Source organism: Astatotilapia calliptera, chromosome 2 (genome assembly GCF_900246225.1).
Source record: "Astatotilapia calliptera chromosome 2, fAstCal1.2, whole genome shotgun sequence".
Classification (NCBI taxonomy): Eukaryota; Metazoa; Chordata; class Actinopteri; order Cichliformes; family Cichlidae; genus Astatotilapia; species Astatotilapia calliptera.
This window is the reverse complement of record NC_039303.1, coordinates 30,064,871-30,083,329: the sequence shown is the minus strand read 5'-3', so window position 1 is coordinate 30,083,329 and position 18,459 is coordinate 30,064,871. Positions and strand designations below refer to the sequence as shown.

The window sequence follows — 18,459 nt, the reverse complement described above, 5'->3', positions numbered from 1 at the left end:
CATATATATATATATATGTAAAAAAGTTAAAACTATGAAGATTTGAGAGAGCATTGAATGAAACACCTGGTAGGCTAAAGCGGTTATAATGTTCAGAAAACATTTGTTCAGTCCTGAATCACATTGAAACAAAACTCAGGACACAATGGGGAAACACTAACGGGGTAAATAGATGGCGATGGACTTAAGTTGCTGTCCAGCGTTCTGAAATGGACAACGCCAGATTTGTGGCGCTTGCCTCTACGTCAGTGAGGCAGGCACCACGAAAGAAATCCTGTCAGATGAGGGGCATTTATTTGCAACAATTAAAACAAAATCTATAAAATGAGTGGACATGAAATATTGATCTCCTCAACAAAAAAGCTAGATTGAATCACAATAAGAGATTACTGACAATTCCCAAAGTAACGGAACATATACATGTACAGAGAAGTGAGTACTGAACTGGAAAACACCTACACGAAATATGCAAAGTCAACATGTAATATACATGAGGTCGGTATTTGTCATTCCTAAAATGTAAAATATGAAACGAAAAAAAATTCCAAATATTAATAAATAACAGTTTGTTTAAGTGGAAATATAAGCCACTGGAAATACAAATTTGAGATCATATGGACGATAACGTTATTTTAATTGTATTATATATGATCTATAAGGCTTGAAGGCAATCTGATATTTGTATGATGATGTAGAAAACATTTAAGGGCAGTCTAACCTCAAGAGGAGAGTCTGATTCATCCAAGATGCTCTTTTCACTCTGTATCCGCTGCATCGTTCCTGTAGAACTGGGGTCCATTATCAGCACGTTCTGACTACCAGCTCTGCCGAACTTACAGTCACTCTTTCTGGAGTCAGTCGTCCTGCACACCTCGTAATTGTACACATGTGGAAGAGTCCCTGTCCCCAAAGTGTCTGAGTAACGTGGTGGATAATATGGAATGACAGGCAGGTTGGAGTGATACAGGATGCGAGACTGTCTCCACCTGTAGATTTTGACTGATATAATAACCACTAAACACATGATGAAGAGGAAGGAAACTACAGCCAGAGCCAAGACTAAGTAAAAAGTCAGGTTGTCATTGTACTCCTTGTCGTGTGTCAACTCAGTGAACTCCGACAGCACTTCAGGGAAGCTGTCCGCTACTGCCACGTTAACAACCACTGTAGCTGAACGGGAAGGCTGTCCGTTGTCCTCCACTATAACAGTCAGTCTTTGCTTGACAGCATCTTTATCAGTGACTTGGCGGATAGTTCTGATTTCTCCATTCTGTAAGCCCACTTCAAACAGCGCCCTGTCTGTGGCTTTCTGCAGTTTATAGGAGAGCCAGGCATTCTGTCCAGAGTCCACATCAACAGCCACCACTTTCGTCACCAGATAGCCCACATCTGCTGAACGAGGCACCATTTCAGCCACCAGAGAGCCACCAGTCTGGACTGGGTACAGAACCTGAGGAGGGTTGTCGTTCTGGTCTTGGATCATTATTTTCACAGTCACGTTGCTGCTGAGTGGAGGAGAGCCTCCATCCTGCGCTTTCACGCGGAAGTGGAAATCTTTGATCTGCTCGTAGTCAAAAGAGCGCACTGCATGGATGACTCCACTATCAGCACTAACGGACACATATGAAGAGACTGGCACTCCGTTGACGGAGGAGTCCTCCAGTATGTAAGAAACACGGGCATTCTGGTTCCAGTCAGCGTCTGTGGCTTTGACTGTAAATATAGAGAGGCCCGGTGTGTTGTTTTCTACAATGTAGGCCTCATATGAGCTTCTCTCAAAGACAGGTGCGTTATCATTAACGTCTGAGATCTGTAAGGTGAGAGTGACGCTGCTGGAGAGGGAGGGCACTCCCTCATCAGAGCAGGTCACAGTGATGTTATACTCAGAGGCTCTCTCTCTGTCTAAATCACTGTCTGTTACTAAGGTATAGAAGTGATTTGTTGATGATTTCAAAATGAAAGGTACACTATCACTAACTGAACATTGAACATTCCCTCTTTCTCCAGTGTCCCTGTCTTCAACGTTTATCATTGTAACAACTGTATTGAGTTTAGCATCCTCTGAAATCACAGTCGACTTAGACATTATGTTGATTTCAGGTTTGTTGTCATTTAAATCCAGAACATCAACAATCAGTTTACAGGAATCTGTTAGTCCTCCAACATCACTAGCACGTAAACTTAACTGAAAACCTCGTGAATCCTCGAAGTCAGTATTCCCAATTAAAGTCACTTCGCCGTTCTCCTTGTTTATGTTAAAGACTTTCCTGACGTCATCCACTTTGTTTGTGATTGAATATGTTATTTTACTGTTCGAACCTTGGTCTGCGTCTGACGCTGTAACAGTAGCAACAACTGTTCCTTTAGGTGAATTCTCAGTGACTGTAGCTTTGTAAGTTTGCTGTGTAAAAACCGGCGCATTATCATTAACGTCTAAAACTGTAATGACAATCTGCATTGTTCCTGACATCTGTGGCTCTCCTCCATCTATAGCTGTTAGCACGAGGGATATCTGCTCTTGTTTCTCTCTGTCTAAAGGTTTCTGCAGTACCATCTCAACATTTTTATTTCCATCAGCATTATTATGCATTTTAAGAACGAAATTGTCAGTTGGTTTTATTTCGTACCTTTGAAGATCATTGGTGCCAACATCAAGATCCACAGCCCTTTCCAGAACAAATTTTGCACCAATTACCGCAGACTCACTAATTTTAAATTCAATATCAGCTTCTTCAAAGGTTGGTGCATTATCATTGATATCTGTGATCTGCACTGTAACCGTATAAAATTCCATCGGATTCTCCAAAATGATCTGAAAATGTAGAGCACACGGTGTAGTCCGTCTGCACAGCGCCTCTCTGTCGATCCTTTTTTTAACGAGGAGGACTCCTCTTTCTCTGTTCAGCTCGACGTACTGGTCGCTGTCTCGGGTATAAATTCGAGCTTTACCTGATATTAAACGTTTGATTTGTAAACCCAAATCCTGTGCTATATTACCGACTAACGATCCTTTAGTCATTTCCTCCGGTATTGTATAGCTGACTTGTCCAGTTACCGAGCCAAAGGAAAGGAGAGCAAAACACAACAGCGCAGGCCCTTTCATTGTCCTACCCTAGGATTTTATCAACGATGCTCCACAACGCGAACATGCATCCAGCTGAGTGAAAGGAGTTCCAAAGTCAGACGTCAGTCTTGTAGCTTTATAGTCCTCTGTACATCGAATAGTCTTAAATCGTCATATTTTTAATCTGAAATTCTGCGGATCGAGAATGCCTGGTCGTTCTCGTAATACCCCGTCCTCGTTATGCGGGCGTATATGGGAGGTACTCAGCTGCTATAACCCTGCTCCCATCCGTCAAAACTCTGGTCAACAGCGGCCCTAAGAGTTCATAACAGAAAACTGCACAACAGCTCCCTAAATTACACTGTTCAAAAGACTTGCTGTTAGCGAAGTGTAACAAGTAAGACTTTAAGTAAATAATACAAGAAATTGAAGCGAGAGAGCGAGAGAGTGAGGGAGAGAGAGAAAGAAAGAGAGAGACAGAGACAGAGAGAGCTGGAGAGAAACAACACAATCCACGTTGTAATCGCCGATTGCACACTACAACACAGTTTACGGTTCAAATGTATTTCTATTTTGTTCTTTTTTTCTCCTTTATAATCAAAAAATCAGTCAAAGCACCCTGTCAATTACTGCAAGAAGTACATTTTCACAAAAAACTACAACAAGAATAAACGTACGTTAAAATGTATAAGTACCTCACTAAAAATATAATTGGGCATGGGAAGGACAAAAGAAAGTTTTATTAATATCGCTGTTCGTGGTGCTGAAATGATGACGTGCCAATCGATGGGAATGATTTATAAAATGATTTACCGTGCATTCGTGAGGAGATAATGAATGTGCAAAATCAGGCAAAACAAATTCTGTTCTTTGGGGAAACCGTACTATCTATTAAGATATTGAAGTGATTACTTAAAAAAAGTGAGGTGATGATTCAGCCTGTTGTCACGGAAGAGCAAGAAATCGGTGCATGAAACATTGTTGCCGATGAAGGGACTAATGAAATTTCTCAGTCAGAAGTTTTTAAAGAGATAATTTAACAATATTTTATATGGAAATCGTAACAGCTGCATTAGAAAAACTCTTTCAGGGAAAACCAGATTGCCCACTGAAAATGTGCTCAATGTTTAATGCACTGAATTAATAAATAAATAGGCAATGTACCTTTGCAGTTATCTTAAACCATCAATGATTGAAAATGTATATTATATATAATCTATGATCTTTTAAAATACCTTAACATGCCGTGAAACCAGATTTATAACTGACCTCTAGAGGAGAGTCTGGTTCATCCAGGATGCTCTTTTCACTCTGTATCCGCTGCATCGTTCCTGTAGAACTGGGGTCCATTATCAGCACGTTCTGACTACCAGCTCTGCCGAACTTACAGTCACTCTTTCTGGAGTCAGTCGTCCTGCACACCTCGTAATTGTACACATGTGGCAGAGTCCCTGTCCCCAAAGTGTCTGAGTAACGTGGTGGATAATATGGAATGACAGGCAGGTTGGAGTGATACAGGATGCGAGACTGTCTCCACCTGTAGATTTTGACTGATATAATAACCACTAAACACGTGATGAAGAGGAAGGAAACTACAGCCAGAGCCAAGACTAAGTAAAAAGTAAGATTGTCATTGTACTCCTTGTCGTGGGTCAACTCAGTGAACTCCGACAGCACTTCAGGGAAGCTGTCCGCCACCACCACGTTAACAATGACTGTAGCTGAACGAGAGGGCTGCCCGTTGTCCTCCACTATAACAGTCAGTCTTTGTTTGACAGCATCTTTATCAGTGACTTGGCGGATAGTTCTGATTTCTCCATTCTGTAAGCCCACTTCAAACAGCGCCCTGTCTGTGGCTTTCTGCAGTTTATATGAGAGCCAGGAATTCTGTCCAGAGTCCACATCAACAGCCACCACTTTAGTCACCAGATAGCCCACATCTGCTGAACGAGGCACCATTTCAGCCACCAGAGATCCACCAGTCTGGACTGGGTACAGAACCTGAGGGGGGTTGTCGTTCTGGTCTTGGATCATTATTTTCACAGTCACGTTGCTGCTGAGTGGAGGAGAGCCTCCATCCTGCGCTTTTACGCGGAAGTGGAAATCTTTGATCTGCTCGTAGTCAAAAGAGCGCACTGCATGGATGACTCCACTATCTGCACTAACGGACACATATGAGGAGACTGGCACTCCGTTAACGGAGGAGTCCTCCAGTATGTAAGAAACACGGGCGTTCTGGTTCCAGTCAGCGTCTGTGGCTTTGACTGTGAATATAGAGAGACCAGGTGTATTGTTTTCTACAATATAGGCCTCATATGAGCTCCTCTCAAAGACAGGTGCGTTATCATTAACGTCTGAGATCTGTAAGGTGAGAGTGACACTGCTGGAGAGGGAGGGCACTCCCTCATCAGAGCAGGTCACAGTGATGTTAAAATTAGAGGATATCTCTCTGTCTAAATCACTGTCTGTTATTAAATTATAGAAATTATTTGTAGATTTTTTTAGCATGAATGGTATGTTTTCGCTTACTGAACAATAAACTTTTCCGTTTTCTCCCGAGTCCTTATCTTCGATATTTATCATCATAACGACTGTATTGAGTTTAGCATCCTCTGAAATCACGGTCGCCTTCGTCATTATGCTAATTTCAGGTTTGTTGTCATTGACATCGAACACATCAACAATAACCCTAGAAGAGTCTGTTAGTCCTCCATCATCACTAGCAAGTAAATTTATTTGAAAATTTCGTGACTCCTCAAAGTCAATATTCCCAATTAAAGTCACTTCGCCATTCTCTTGGTTTATCTTAAAGACATCCCTGATATTATCTAAAGTATTTGTGATTGAATACGTTACTTTACTATTCGAACCTTGATCTGCGTCTGACGCTGTAACAGTAGCAACAACTGTTCCTTTAGGTGAATTCTCAGTGACTGTAGCTTTGTATGTTTGCTGTGTAAAAACCGGCGCATTATCATTAACGTCTAAAACTGTAATGAGAATCTGCATTGTTCCTGACATCTGTGGCTCTCCTCCATCTACAGCAGTTAACACGAGGGATATCTGCTCTTGCTTCTCTCTGTCCAAAGGTTTCTGCAGTACCATCTCAACGTTTTTATTTTCATCAGCATTATTATGCATTTTCAGAACAAAATTGTCAGTTGGTTTTATTTCGTACCTTTGAAGATCATTGGTGCCAACATCAACATCCACAGCCCTTTTCAGAACAAATTTTGCCCCAGTTACCGCCGACTCACTAATTTTAAACTCCATCTCTGTTTTCTCAAAGGTTGGTGCATTATCATTGATATCTGTGATCTGCACTGTAACCGTATAAAATTCCATCGGATTCTCCAAAATGATCTGAAAATGTAGAGCACACGGTGTCGTCCGTCTGCACAGCGCCTCTCTGTCGATCCTTTCTTTAACGAGGAGGACTCCTCTTTCTCTGTTCAGCTCGACGTACTGGTCGCTGTCTCGGGTATAAATCCGAGCTTTACCTGATATTAAACGTTTGATTTGTAAACCCAAATCCTGTGCTATATTACCAACTAACGATCCTTTAGTCATTTCCTCCGGTATTGTATAGCTGACTTGTCCAGTTACCGAGCCAAAGGAAAGGAGAGCAAAAAACAACAGCGCAGGCCCTTTCATTGTTCTATCCTAGTATTTTATCAACGAGGCTCCACAACGCGAAAATATATTCCATTAAGTGAAATCAATTCCTGGTAGACACAAAAATCTTTTAGCGGTATATTCCTCCCAGAACAACGGAAAATTAAATAAATAAATAAATGTCGTCTTTGTCATCAGATATTCTGCGCATCTAGAATATCCGCTCTTTCTCGTCGTACCCCGTGCTCGTTATGTCGTCGTTTATGTGAGATACGCTGCTGTTGCAACCCTACTGTCAGCCATCAACACTCTGGTCAACAGCGGCCCTAAGAGTTCAAAAAACAAAACTGCAGAACACTACCGTCAGGCAATCCGTAATAGAAGACTTGCAATCACAGATGTTTATCACGGGAAACGTAAATTAAATTAAAAAACAACAACAACAACAACCCACAAACAAAAAACAAAAGTTTTCTTCAACGGTGTTGATTCCTCACTTCAATATAAATTAGATCCAAATGTAGTGTGAATGGTAAATATACTGGTTTCTACAAAACGCTTAAAAAACACCTGTTTTAACACTCAAACGCCTTGTCCAGCATGTTTCACTCACACATTTATTCATTTTTTTCTTGCGCTAAGACATTTCTAACAGTCACACTCCAATGAACGCATCGGGAGAAGCTCAGGGCTCAATATCTTGTCCAAAGGTAATTTTCACTCAGACCGGAGAAGCTACTGATCCAACACCACACGTCCCATTGATACATGAGTTCCTCTATCTCGTGAGCTACAGCCAAACCAATTAACAGTGTTTTCTTTCTTAAAATTATCAGTCATGAAAATGATTCCGTGAAAGTAAGCACCACAGCATACTCAAAGTATTAAATAAGCAAATTTTGTGAAGATAAAATCCCACAGGAATAATAAAAAGATATGTAAAATACAAGAAGAGTACAAATAAGTTCAATAGTGTCGCTGTCTGCGGTCCTGAAATCACTATCCTAGACGATCAAGATGAGTGGGGGCACCACTGTTTTACATTAAGGAAAACAAAACAAAAAATAAATGAATGAAAAAAAAAAAGAATAAATAAAACGCTATGCCCTTTCTGGACAGTATAACTAAATTATAACATTGTCAGTGCTGAGTATTTAGTCAAATGTCTTTAGCAAAATCTTATGAAAGAGTGAAATAAATGACTGAAAATTCTGGTACCGATAAGAAAAGAGGTCACTAAATAATTTTAACTAAAGTTTAATTACATCATATTTTTAGAGGAAAATTTAAGGACTAAGTAGAAATTGATTCACCGTTTCATATAACAATATTTGATATAGGAACAATTTAAAAAAATTAGCATTAAAACCTTTTGCACGAAAACTTAGAGAAGACTTAGCGGACAATTTCACAACGGTAAAACAATTCCCCTTTATAGTTCTAATAGGTCATCAGTGAATAAAAATGTAAATTATATATAAGATCGATGGTTTGGTAAAATAGCAGGATAATTTCAACAGTATAGCCGGATACTGAATCATTTAAAAAGACATTGTGACATAAAGTTGAAGCCACATTTATAACTGACCTCAAGAGGAGAGTCTGGTTCATCCAAGATGCTCTTTTCACTCTGTATCCGCTGCATCGTTCCTGTAGAACTGGGGTCCATTATCAGCACGTTCTGACTACCAGCTCTGCCGAACTTACAGTCACTCTTTCTGGAGTCAGTCGTCCTGCACACCTCGTAATTGTACACATGTGGAAGAGTCCCTGTCCCCAAAGTGTCTGAGTATCGAGGTGGATAATATGGAATGACAGGCAGGTTGGAGTGATACAGGATGCGAGACTGTCTCCACGTGTAGATTTTGACTGATATAATAACCACTAAACACGTGATGAAGAGGAAGGAAACTACAGCCAGAGCCAAGACTAAGTAAAAAGTCAGGTTGTCATTGTACTCCTTGTCGTGTGTCAACTCAGTGAACTCCGACAGCACTTCAGGGAAGCTGTCCGCCACCGCCACGTTAACAACGACTGTAGCAGAACGAGAGGGCTGTCCGTTGTCCTCCACTATAACAGTCAGTCTTTGTTTGACAGCATCTTTATCAGTGACTTGGCGGATAGTTCTGATTTCTCCATTCTGTAAGCCCACTTCAAACAGCGCCCTGTCTGTGGCTTTCTGCAGCTTATAGGAGAGCCAGGCATTCTGTCCAGAGTCCACATCAACAGCCACCACTTTAGTCACCAGATAGCCCACATCTGCTGAACGAGGCACCATTTCAGCCACCAGAGAGCCACCAGTCTGGACTGGGTACAGAACCTGAGGGGGGTTGTCGTTCTGGTCTTGGATCATTATTTTCACAGTCACGTTGCTGCTGAGTGGAGGAGATCCTCCATCCTGCGCTTTTACGCGGAAGTGGAAATCTTTGATCTGCTCGTAGTCAAAAGAGCGCACTGCATGGATGACTCCACTATCAGCACTAACGGACACATATGAAGAGACTGGTACTCCGTTGACGGGGGAGTCCTCCAGTATGTAAGAAACACGGGCATTCTGGTTCCAGTCAGCGTCTGTGGCTTTGATTGTGAATACAGAAAGACCCGGCGTGTTGTTTTCTACAATGTAGGCCTCATATGAGTTCCTCTCAAAGACAGGTACGTTGTCATTAACGTCTGAGATCTGTAAGGTGAGAGTGACGCTGCTGGAGAGGGAGGGCACTCCCTCATCAGAGCAGGTTACAGTGATGTTATACTCAGAGGATCTCTCTCTGTCTAAATCACTGTCTGTTACTAAGGTATAGAAATTATTTGTTGATGATTTTATAATAAATGGTGCATTTTCGTTGATAAAGCATTTCACGATCCCACTGTCTCCGGAATCTAAGTCCTCAACATTTATCATTGTTACTACTGTGTTGAGATTAGCATCCTCTGATATCACAGTCGATTTGGACATTATGTTGATTTCAGGTTTATTGTCGTTTACATCCAGAACATCAACAATCAGTTTACAAGAATCCGTGAGTCCCCCCTCATCACTTGCTCCTATATTTATTTGGAAGCGTTTTGTTTTTTCAAAATCAATGGTTCCAACCAATGAAACTTGCCCGTTTTCTGTGTTTACTTCAAACATTTTCTTTACGTTACCTAACGTATTTGTGATTGAATATGTTATTTTACTGTTCGAACCTTGATCTGCGTCTGACGCTGTAACAGTAGCAACAACTGTTCCTTTAGGTGAATTCTCAGTGACTGTAGCTTTGTAGGTTTGCTGTGTAAAAACCGGCGCATTATCATTAACGTCTAAAACTGTAATGAGAATCTGCATTGTCCCTGACATCTGTGGCTCTCCTCCATCTACAGCTGTTAACACGAAGGATATCTGCTCTTGCTTCTCTCTGTCTAAAGGTTTCTGCAGTACCATCTCAACGTTTTTGTGTCCATCGGGGTTACTGTGCAGTCTCAGAGCAAAATTGTTGGTCGACTTTAAATCATAGTTTTGAACCGCATTAATACCAACATCAAGATCCACAGCCCGTTCCAAAACAAATTTTGAGCCGGCAGTTGCAGACTCGCTAATTTTGAAATTCATTTCGCTTTTTTCAAAGGTTGGTGCATTATCATTGATGTCTGTGATCTGGACTGTAACCGTATAAAATTCCATCGGATTCTCCAAAAGGATCTGAAAATGTAAAGCACAAAGCACTGTCTCTGTGCACAGCGCCTCTCTGTCTATTCTCTCCTTGATGAGGAGGACTCCTCTTTCTCTGTTCAGCTCGATGAATTGGTCGCTATTTCTGCTATAGATCTTGGCTTTTCCTGATATTAAACGTTTAATTTCTAAACCTAAATCCTGTGCTATATTTCCAACTAAAGAGCCTCTAGTCATTTCCTCCGGAATCGAGTAACTGACCTGCCCGAAGACTGGGCCGAGGGAAAGGAGAGAGACAAACAGCAGTACTTGCCGTTTCATTGTTCTTTCAGATTTCTCACTCAACGTGGATTCACAATCTATATTCCACACAACAGAAGATATGTATTCCAAAGTCAAAATCTAAGTGTATATTCCGGTCAGCGAAAGCAAATCGCTCCAAAATAAAAATCTTTCTTCAGTATTTATCCTCCTTGATCAGAATCGCTCGATCTTTGTGCGTCGTGTTCCCTCTTCATAATGTCGATGTTACATGGGCGGTGCTGCTACAAACATGGTCTCAGTCCTCAACACTCTGGTCAACAGCGGCCCTAAGAGTCCGCACTATAAAACTGCAGAATATCATCTAAAATTCATCCGCAGGACAACTTACTGTCAAATATGTGCAAATTCGGTAATATCAGCCTACAGAATCTTTAACACTGTCATTTGGATTTGAAAAAAGAACAATCGGGAATCTATTGTGTTTAATTTCTAGGATCACAATAACAGTATATTAAGAAAAACAGGCAGTGACTGTGATGTGAAGATATCAATGGCGTAAGAGAGTTAGCCCGGATAAAACAAGTCAGCTGACCGACCGAAAGGGAAAATGCATCGGGAAAACACAAGTTTACTTAAAGATGGATAACTGGTAAACCTTGGCGCTTGAATTGTGGAAACAGCACAAAATGGACACGAGGTAACATGAATTAATATTGCTAATGCTGCTGTCCGTGGTTCTGAAGTGAATGCGGTTAACATTTGAGGTATATTAATATTGATTAGATGCCATTAAGATTCTGTTTAGAAAAAAATTATTCCTCAAGCATATTAACATTGTTTTTGTTTTGCGCGTGTGTAAAATTGATGTACTAGTTATTCATTGTTGAGCTATGTTATGATAGCGCCTGTGTTTGGCTCTGCCGCTGCCGGGTGCAGTTTGTTGCGCTTTACTACTTTTGTGTTGTTTTCTTCTACTCTACTGTTCTCACTTAGTTCTAACGATGTATTGGCTGCCTTGGTGTATGCTAGCCTGGCTTTGCTATCCATCCGATCCTCACGATCTCTCTTCGTCCTCCTTCTGCATTTTCCACCCTCCACTATTAGCTGGATCTTCGTCAGACCATTTCGGCGGTCCCTCTAGACCACGGAAAAGGAGAGGGAGAAGAGGGGGTATTCAGGTAAAGCTCAGGCTTACCTGGCGGCGGGGTTTGGCTGGTAAGCGACGTGGAGCGTGCCTTGTCTCCTGTGCTCAGAAAAGCTCCATGGAGGGGGACTTGTTTTCCACGTCCCTGTTTGGATATGCTGGGCCCGGCTCTTTGAGACCGTGCTGCCTTAGGAGGGTTTATCCAGACTCTCCTGCCGGCTGGCTCTTTATTCGCTCAGTGAGTGGATTCTACGAGCGTGATGGCTCAAACCCTGTGTACCTACGTCCTTTAACTTGAGCCTTTGCAAATAATGAGGCATCTACCTCGATGAATATGGCACTTTTAACGTGCGATCTCTGTCTAATAAATCATTATTGTTGAATGATTTTATATTATCAAAAAAAACTCGACTTTTTTCCCCCTGACTGAGGCCTGGCAGCGGGACGTAGAATACGCGTCATTTGTTGAACTCTGCCCGGATGGCTATACTTTTATAACCCAGCCTCGGGTATCTGGCCGGGGTGGTGGGCTTGCGGCGGCTTTCCAGGACCGTTTCTCCTGCCGCTCCGTGAAAATTGGACATTTTCTTTCGTTTGAGATGCAGCTGCTTAAAATTGGAAACAAGGATCCCTTTTACCTTGCTGTGGTATATCGTCCACCTGGCTCTAATGGGCTTTTTTATCAGGGCACAGTGACTTCTTATCCTCTACTATAAAGCTGTCTAGGTTGCTTATAGTTGGGGACTTTAATATACACGTTGATGATGACTCCGACCCCTTTGCCAGATACTTTATCAACATTAAGGATTCTTTTCATTTTGCTCAGCATGTGTCCGGTCCTACACATAGCAAATGTCACACACTGGACCTTGTTCTTACTTTGGGTTTGCTCTGAGGACATTTCTATTTCTGATCACCATGTTATTGTTTTTAACATGTCTTTTAATCCCTGTTCAACGGATGGTTAGCTCTCGCATCTTAAACTCCTCCACAGCGAAGAAATTTGCGGATGCGCTTAACTTACAGCTATCCCCTCATAATGGTGTCGATTCTCAACCAATCTTTTTTTTTAATAATTATTGCCTTTCTATTTTAGATGAAATTTGCCTAGTTAAAATGAGGAGAGTTTCTGCCTCCAAATCTCCTCCTTGGCTAAATGGCAGTATTCCTTGTCTAAAACGTGATTGTCGAAAAGCGGAGGAGGTGGAGGAAAACTCATCTAAATGTTCATCTCCTCTACCTAAAGGACCTTTTAATTTCTTTTAATAATGCGATCAGAGATGCGAGGGCTGCCTATTTCTCACACTTAGTTACAAAGAGCAGAGGTAATCCTACAGTGCTATTCAACACCATTAGTGACATTGTTACTCCTGCTCTACCTGCGGCTCCTATTTCATCTAATGAGGACTGTGAAAATTTTCTTTCTTTTCTGCTTGCAAAAATTAATAACGTGAGAATAAATTTTTCACATTCAGCACCTGTTATGTCTATCTCCACCCCATCTTGGCCGTCATCTTGGATACTTTCTCTTCTGTTTCACTACCTGAGCTGGTAAAACTAGTGAATTCAGTGAAAGCATCCTCCTGTTCACTTGACGTTGTACCTGCATTATTATTCAAAAATGTCTTTCAGTCTATTGGTCTATGTGTGCTCACTTTAATCAACTCTTCACTGGCATAGTTCCAGTTTATTTTAAAAATGCTGCTATTCTCCTACTTTTAAAAAAACCTCAGCTAGACCTCTCTCTTTGGAACAGTTACAGACCAATTTCTAAATTACTGTTAATCGCTAAGCTCCTAGAAAAGGTTGTGGCTAAGTAACTTATAGCGGGTCTGGACAAACATAGCATTTGCGATAAGTTTCAGTCTGGCTTTCGTAGAGGTCACTCCATGGAAACAGCCCTTCTTAGGGTCTCTAGTGACATTTTGATGAGTAATGATGCAGGAAAATGCTGTGTTCTACTCATGCTGGACCTCACGTTGGCGTTTGACACAATTGACCACCACATTCTCCTTGAACGGTTAAAACATTGGGTTGGCGTATCTGGAACTGCCTTAGAGTGGTTCTGCTCATATCTACATCACCGATCCTTTTCTGTGGTTGTCTCCGAGTTTAGGTCATCCTCTACATCCCTTACTTATGGTGTCCCTCAAGGTTTGGTTTTGGGGCCTTTATTGTTTTTAATATATCTTCTCTCGGCTATCGGCTCTTTTGAGGACATTTCTTATCACTGTTATGCTGAAGATATTCAGTTGTACATTTCTTTTAAGCCCCATGATTTATCTATGCTTCAGCTTCTGAATGACTGCTTAGATTTGAGGAAACGTTGGGTGGCTGCAAATTTCCTCCAACTCAACGAGGGGAAAACTCAAGTCCTTGTATGTGCTCCTGACAGATTTTTATCCCAGATAGTGAAACCCCTGGTCCTCTCTCAGTTTATGTTAAATACTCTGTCAGGAATTTAGGTGTCACCTTTGACTCGACTCTCAGATTGGATGGTCATGTTAAATCTCTGGTTCAGTCTTGTTTTTATCATTTAAGAAATTTGGCTAAGTTATGCCCTATTTTATCTCACTCTGAACTGGAGATTGCTATACATGCATTTATTTCCTCATGCTTGGACTATTGTAGCTCACTGTTTATGTGTCTAAGCAAAGGTTCTCTGGACCGTCTGCAGGTTGTGCAAAACGGTGCAGCTAGGCTTTGGACAAAATCCTCTAAGCATTCACACATGACACTGTTGCTATCTCAGCTACACTGGCTTCCTGTTGAATTTAGAGTCCGATTTAAGATCCTGGGCTTGACTTTTAGAGCTTTGTACGGATTGGCACCAGCCTACATCTCTGATCTGCTACAGCCCTATGGCCCTAGCAGGTCCCTGAAGTCATCTGATCAGGGCTTACTTGATATAAAACATACTAAAATGAGAACTAAGGGTGATAGAGCTTTTGCCATTGTGGCCCCTAGACTTTGGAACTCTCTCCCCCAAACCTTAAGAACTCTGGACTCAGTAGCTGCTTTTAAAAAACAACTCAAAGCTCACCTTTTTAAAACTGCTTTTGGTTAATTTCTCCCTGTTTTATATTGTCTGTTTTACCTTTTTATGATTTGTTATCTTATGTGCAGCAATTTGTGATTCTGTTTTGAAAGGTGCTATAAAAATAAAATTGTATTTATTTATTTTTATTTTATGTTAAGTAAAGATTAAGTAAAACACAAGATATTTACCAACAAATTCAATATAAGACTCTAGTCCCACAATGAAAAACTTCTCTCAAAACAAACAGATTTCAGCATTATTTAAAATGTAATAAATACACTGACACCATATTAAAGTGGTCTAACCTCTATCGGAGAGTCTGGTTCATCCAGGATGCTCTTTTCACTCTGTATCCGCTGCATCGTTCCTGTAGAACTGGGGTCCATTATCAGCACGTTCTGACTACCAGCTCTGCCGAACTTACAGTCACTCTTTCTGGAGTCAGTCGTCCTGCACACCTCGTAATTGTACACATGTGGCAGAGTCCCTGTCCCCAAAGTGTCTGAGTAACGTGGTGGATAATATGGAATGACAGGCAGGTTGGAGTGATACAGGATGCGAGACTGTCTCCACCTGTAGATTTTGACTGATATAATAACCACTAAACACGTGATGAAGAGGAAGGAAACTACAGCCAGAGCCAAGACTAAGTAAAAAGTCAGATTGTCATTGTACTCCTTGTCGTGTGTCAACTCAGTGAACTCCGACAGCACTTCAGGGAAGCTGTCCGCCACCGCCACGTTAACAACGACTGTAGCAGAACGAGAGGGCTGTCCGTTGTCCTCCACTATAACAGTCAGTCTTTGTTTGACAGCATCTTTATCAGTGACTTGGCGGATAGTTCTGATTTCTCCATTCTGTAAGCCCACTTCAAACAGCGCCCTGTCTGTGGCTTTCTGCAGTTTATAGGAGAGCCAGGCATTCTGTCCAGAGTCCACATCAACAGCCACCACTTTAGTCACCAAATAGCCCACATCTGCTGAACGAGGCACCATTTCAGCCACCAGAGAGCCACCAGTCTGGACTGGGTACAGAACCTGAGGGGGGTTGTCGTTCTGGTCTTGGATCATTATTTTCACAGTCACGTTGCTGCTGAGTGGAGGAGAACCTCCATCCTGAGCTTTTACGCTGAAGTGGAAGTCTTTGATCTGCTCGTAGTCAAAAGAGCGCACTGCATGGATGACTCCACTATCTGCACTGACCGACACATGCGAGGAGACTGGCACTCCGTTAACGGAGGAGTCCTCCAGTATGTAAGAAACACGGGCATTCTGGTTCCAGTCAGCGTCTGTGGCTTTGACTGTGAACATAGAGAGACCTGGTGTATTGTTTTCTACAATGTAGGCCTCATACGAGCTCCTCTCAAAGACAGGTGCGTTATCATTAACGTCTGAGATCTGTAAGGTGAGAGTGACACTGCTGGAGAGGGAGGGCACTCCCTCATCAGAGCAGGTCACAGTGATGTTATACTCAGAGGCTCTCTCTCTGTCTAAATCACTGTCTGTTATTAAATTATAGAAATTATTTCTTGTCAATTTTAAAATGAATGGTACATTGTCGCTGATAAAGCATTTTACGTTCCCGTTGTCTCCGGAATCTAAATCCTCAGTATTAATCATCGTAACGACCATATTGAGTTTAGCGTCCTCTGAAATCACAGTTGATTTGGACATTATGTTGATTTCAGGTTTATTGTCGTTTACATCGAGAACATCAACAATCAGCTTACATGAGTCTGTTAGTCCTCCATCGTCATTAGCACGGAGATTTATTTGAAAACGTTTTGACTTTTCAAAGTCAATGGTTTCAACTAATGAAACTTGCCCGTTTTCCTCATTTACATAAAACATTTTCCGGACATTGTCTAACGTATTTGTGATTGAATATGTTATTTTACTGTTAGAACCTTGATCTGCGTCTGACGCTGTAACAGTAGCAACGACTGTTCCTTTAGGTGAATTCTCAGTGACTGTAGCTTTGTATGTTTTCTGTGTAAAAACCGGAGCATTATCATTAGCGTCTAAAACTGTAATGAGAATCTGCATTGTTCCTGACATCTGTGGCTCCCCTCCATCTACAGCTGTTAACACGAGGGAGATCTGCTCTTGTTTTTCTCTGTCTAAAGGTTTCAGCAGTACCATCTCAACGTTTTTGTGTCCATCGGGGTTACTGTGCAGTTTTAGACCAAAATTTTCAGTTGCTTTTAGTTCGTATTTCTGGAGATCATTAATACCAACATCCAGATCCACAGCCCGTTCCAGGTCGAATTTTGCTCCTGTTGCGGCTGACTCGCTAATTTTGAAATGCATTTCGTTTTTTTCAAAGGTTGGTGCATTATCATTGATGTCTGTGATCTGGACTGTAACCGTATAAAATTCCATCGGATTCTCCAAAAGGATCTGAAAATCCAAAGCACAAAGCGCTTTCTCTGTGCACAGCGCCTCCCTGTCTATTCTCTCCTTGATGAGGAGGACTCCTCTTTCTCTATTCAGCTCGATGTATTGGTCGCTATTTCTGCTATAGATCTTGGCTTTTCCTGATATTAAACGTTTAATTTCTAAACCTAAATCCTGTGCTATACTTCCAACTAAAGAGCCTCTAGTCATTTCCTCCGGAATCGAGTAACTGACCTGCCCGAAGACTGGGCCGAGGGAAAGGAAAGAAACAAATAGCAGTACCTGCCGTTTCATTGTTCTGTCAGATTTCTCACTCAACGTGGATTCACAATCTATATTCCACACAATAGAAGATATGTATTCAGAAGTCAAAACCTAAGTGTATATTCCGGTCAGCGAAAGCAAATCTCTCCAAAACAAAAATCTTTCTTCAGTATTTATCCTCCTTGATCAGAATCGCTCGATCTTTGTGCGTCGTGTTCCCTCTTTATAACGTCGATGTTACATGGGCGGTGCTGTTACAAACGTGGTCTCAGTCCTCAACACTATGGTCAACAGCGGCCCTAAGAGTCCGCACTATAAAACTGCAGAATATCATCTAAAATTCATCCGCAGGACAACTTACTGTCAAATGTGTGCAAATTCAGTAATATCAGCCTACAGAATCTTTAACACTGTCATTTGGACTTGAAAAAAGAACAATCGAGAATTTATTGTGTTTAATTTCGGATATCACAATAACAGTATATTAGGAAAAATAGGCAGTAACACAGACTATGATATTGAGTTTGTAAAGCTATCAAAATAGAGTGTTGAAAAAACAAGTCAGCCAACTGACTGAAAGAGGAAAATGAGAAGGGCACTAATGCGTTTTCTGAAATACTGATAACTGTGAACAACAAATAAAGAAATAAGAACTGAAGACGATAAAAATCCTCTGGTATTTAAAGTATGGACACCGCACCGATTTTTTAACATGTGGAAATGAGGCTATAGGAAGCAATACTACTAATGTTGCTATCCGTTGTTCTGAAGTGAAAGAACTCGATATCTGAAGCACACTGACTACCATCAGATGCCTTTAAAAAAAAGAAAAGTCATTTATAAGACCTGTTAGTGTTGTTCTTTTTTGTTGTGAAGTTAAGCACGAAGGCAGTGATAACATGTGACATAAACTGAAACGTATATTAACACATCCAACATAGCAGCTACCTTTGAGATCTAAAATGTCATTATCAGCAATTTTTTTTTTTTAGTGCATTTAAAACATCTTACACACACTTA

The 18,459-nt window shown here is 41.2% G+C and overlaps 2 protein-coding genes across 32 annotated transcripts in view; both read right to left on the bottom strand.

Annotated features, from left to right (window-relative positions):
- The window catches only part of LOC113036849 (protocadherin gamma-C5-like), a 276,532-nt gene that overhangs the window by 101,282 nt on the left and 156,791 nt on the right, over positions 1 to 18,459 (bottom strand). The window contains exon 1 of one of the 31 annotated variants that reach the window (XM_026193659.1): positions 15,085 to 18,453. The exons of 26 other annotated variants lie outside the window; for them this stretch is intronic. In XM_026193659.1, the coding sequence (XP_026049444.1) occupies positions 15,085 to 17,469 (2,385 nt within the window). In that variant the 5' untranslated portion in view covers positions 17,470 to 18,453. Of the gene's footprint in view, positions 1 to 718; positions 2,622 to 8,267; positions 15,060 to 15,084; positions 18,454 to 18,459 lie in introns of those variants that run through there. 4 more of the 31 variants (XM_026193636.1, XM_026193642.1, XM_026193766.1 and 1 more) reach the window with 4 other exon arrangements.
- Positions 3,513 to 18,459, bottom strand: part of LOC113037281 (protocadherin beta-16-like) — a 44,795-nt gene continuing 29,848 nt past the window's right edge. Inside the window, exon 3 of the mRNA XM_026194204.1 lies at positions 3,513 to 4,333. Within this exon, the coding sequence (XP_026049989.1) occupies positions 4,301 to 4,333 (33 nt within the window). The 3' untranslated portion in view covers positions 3,513 to 4,300. The remainder of the gene's footprint in view (positions 4,334 to 18,459) is intronic.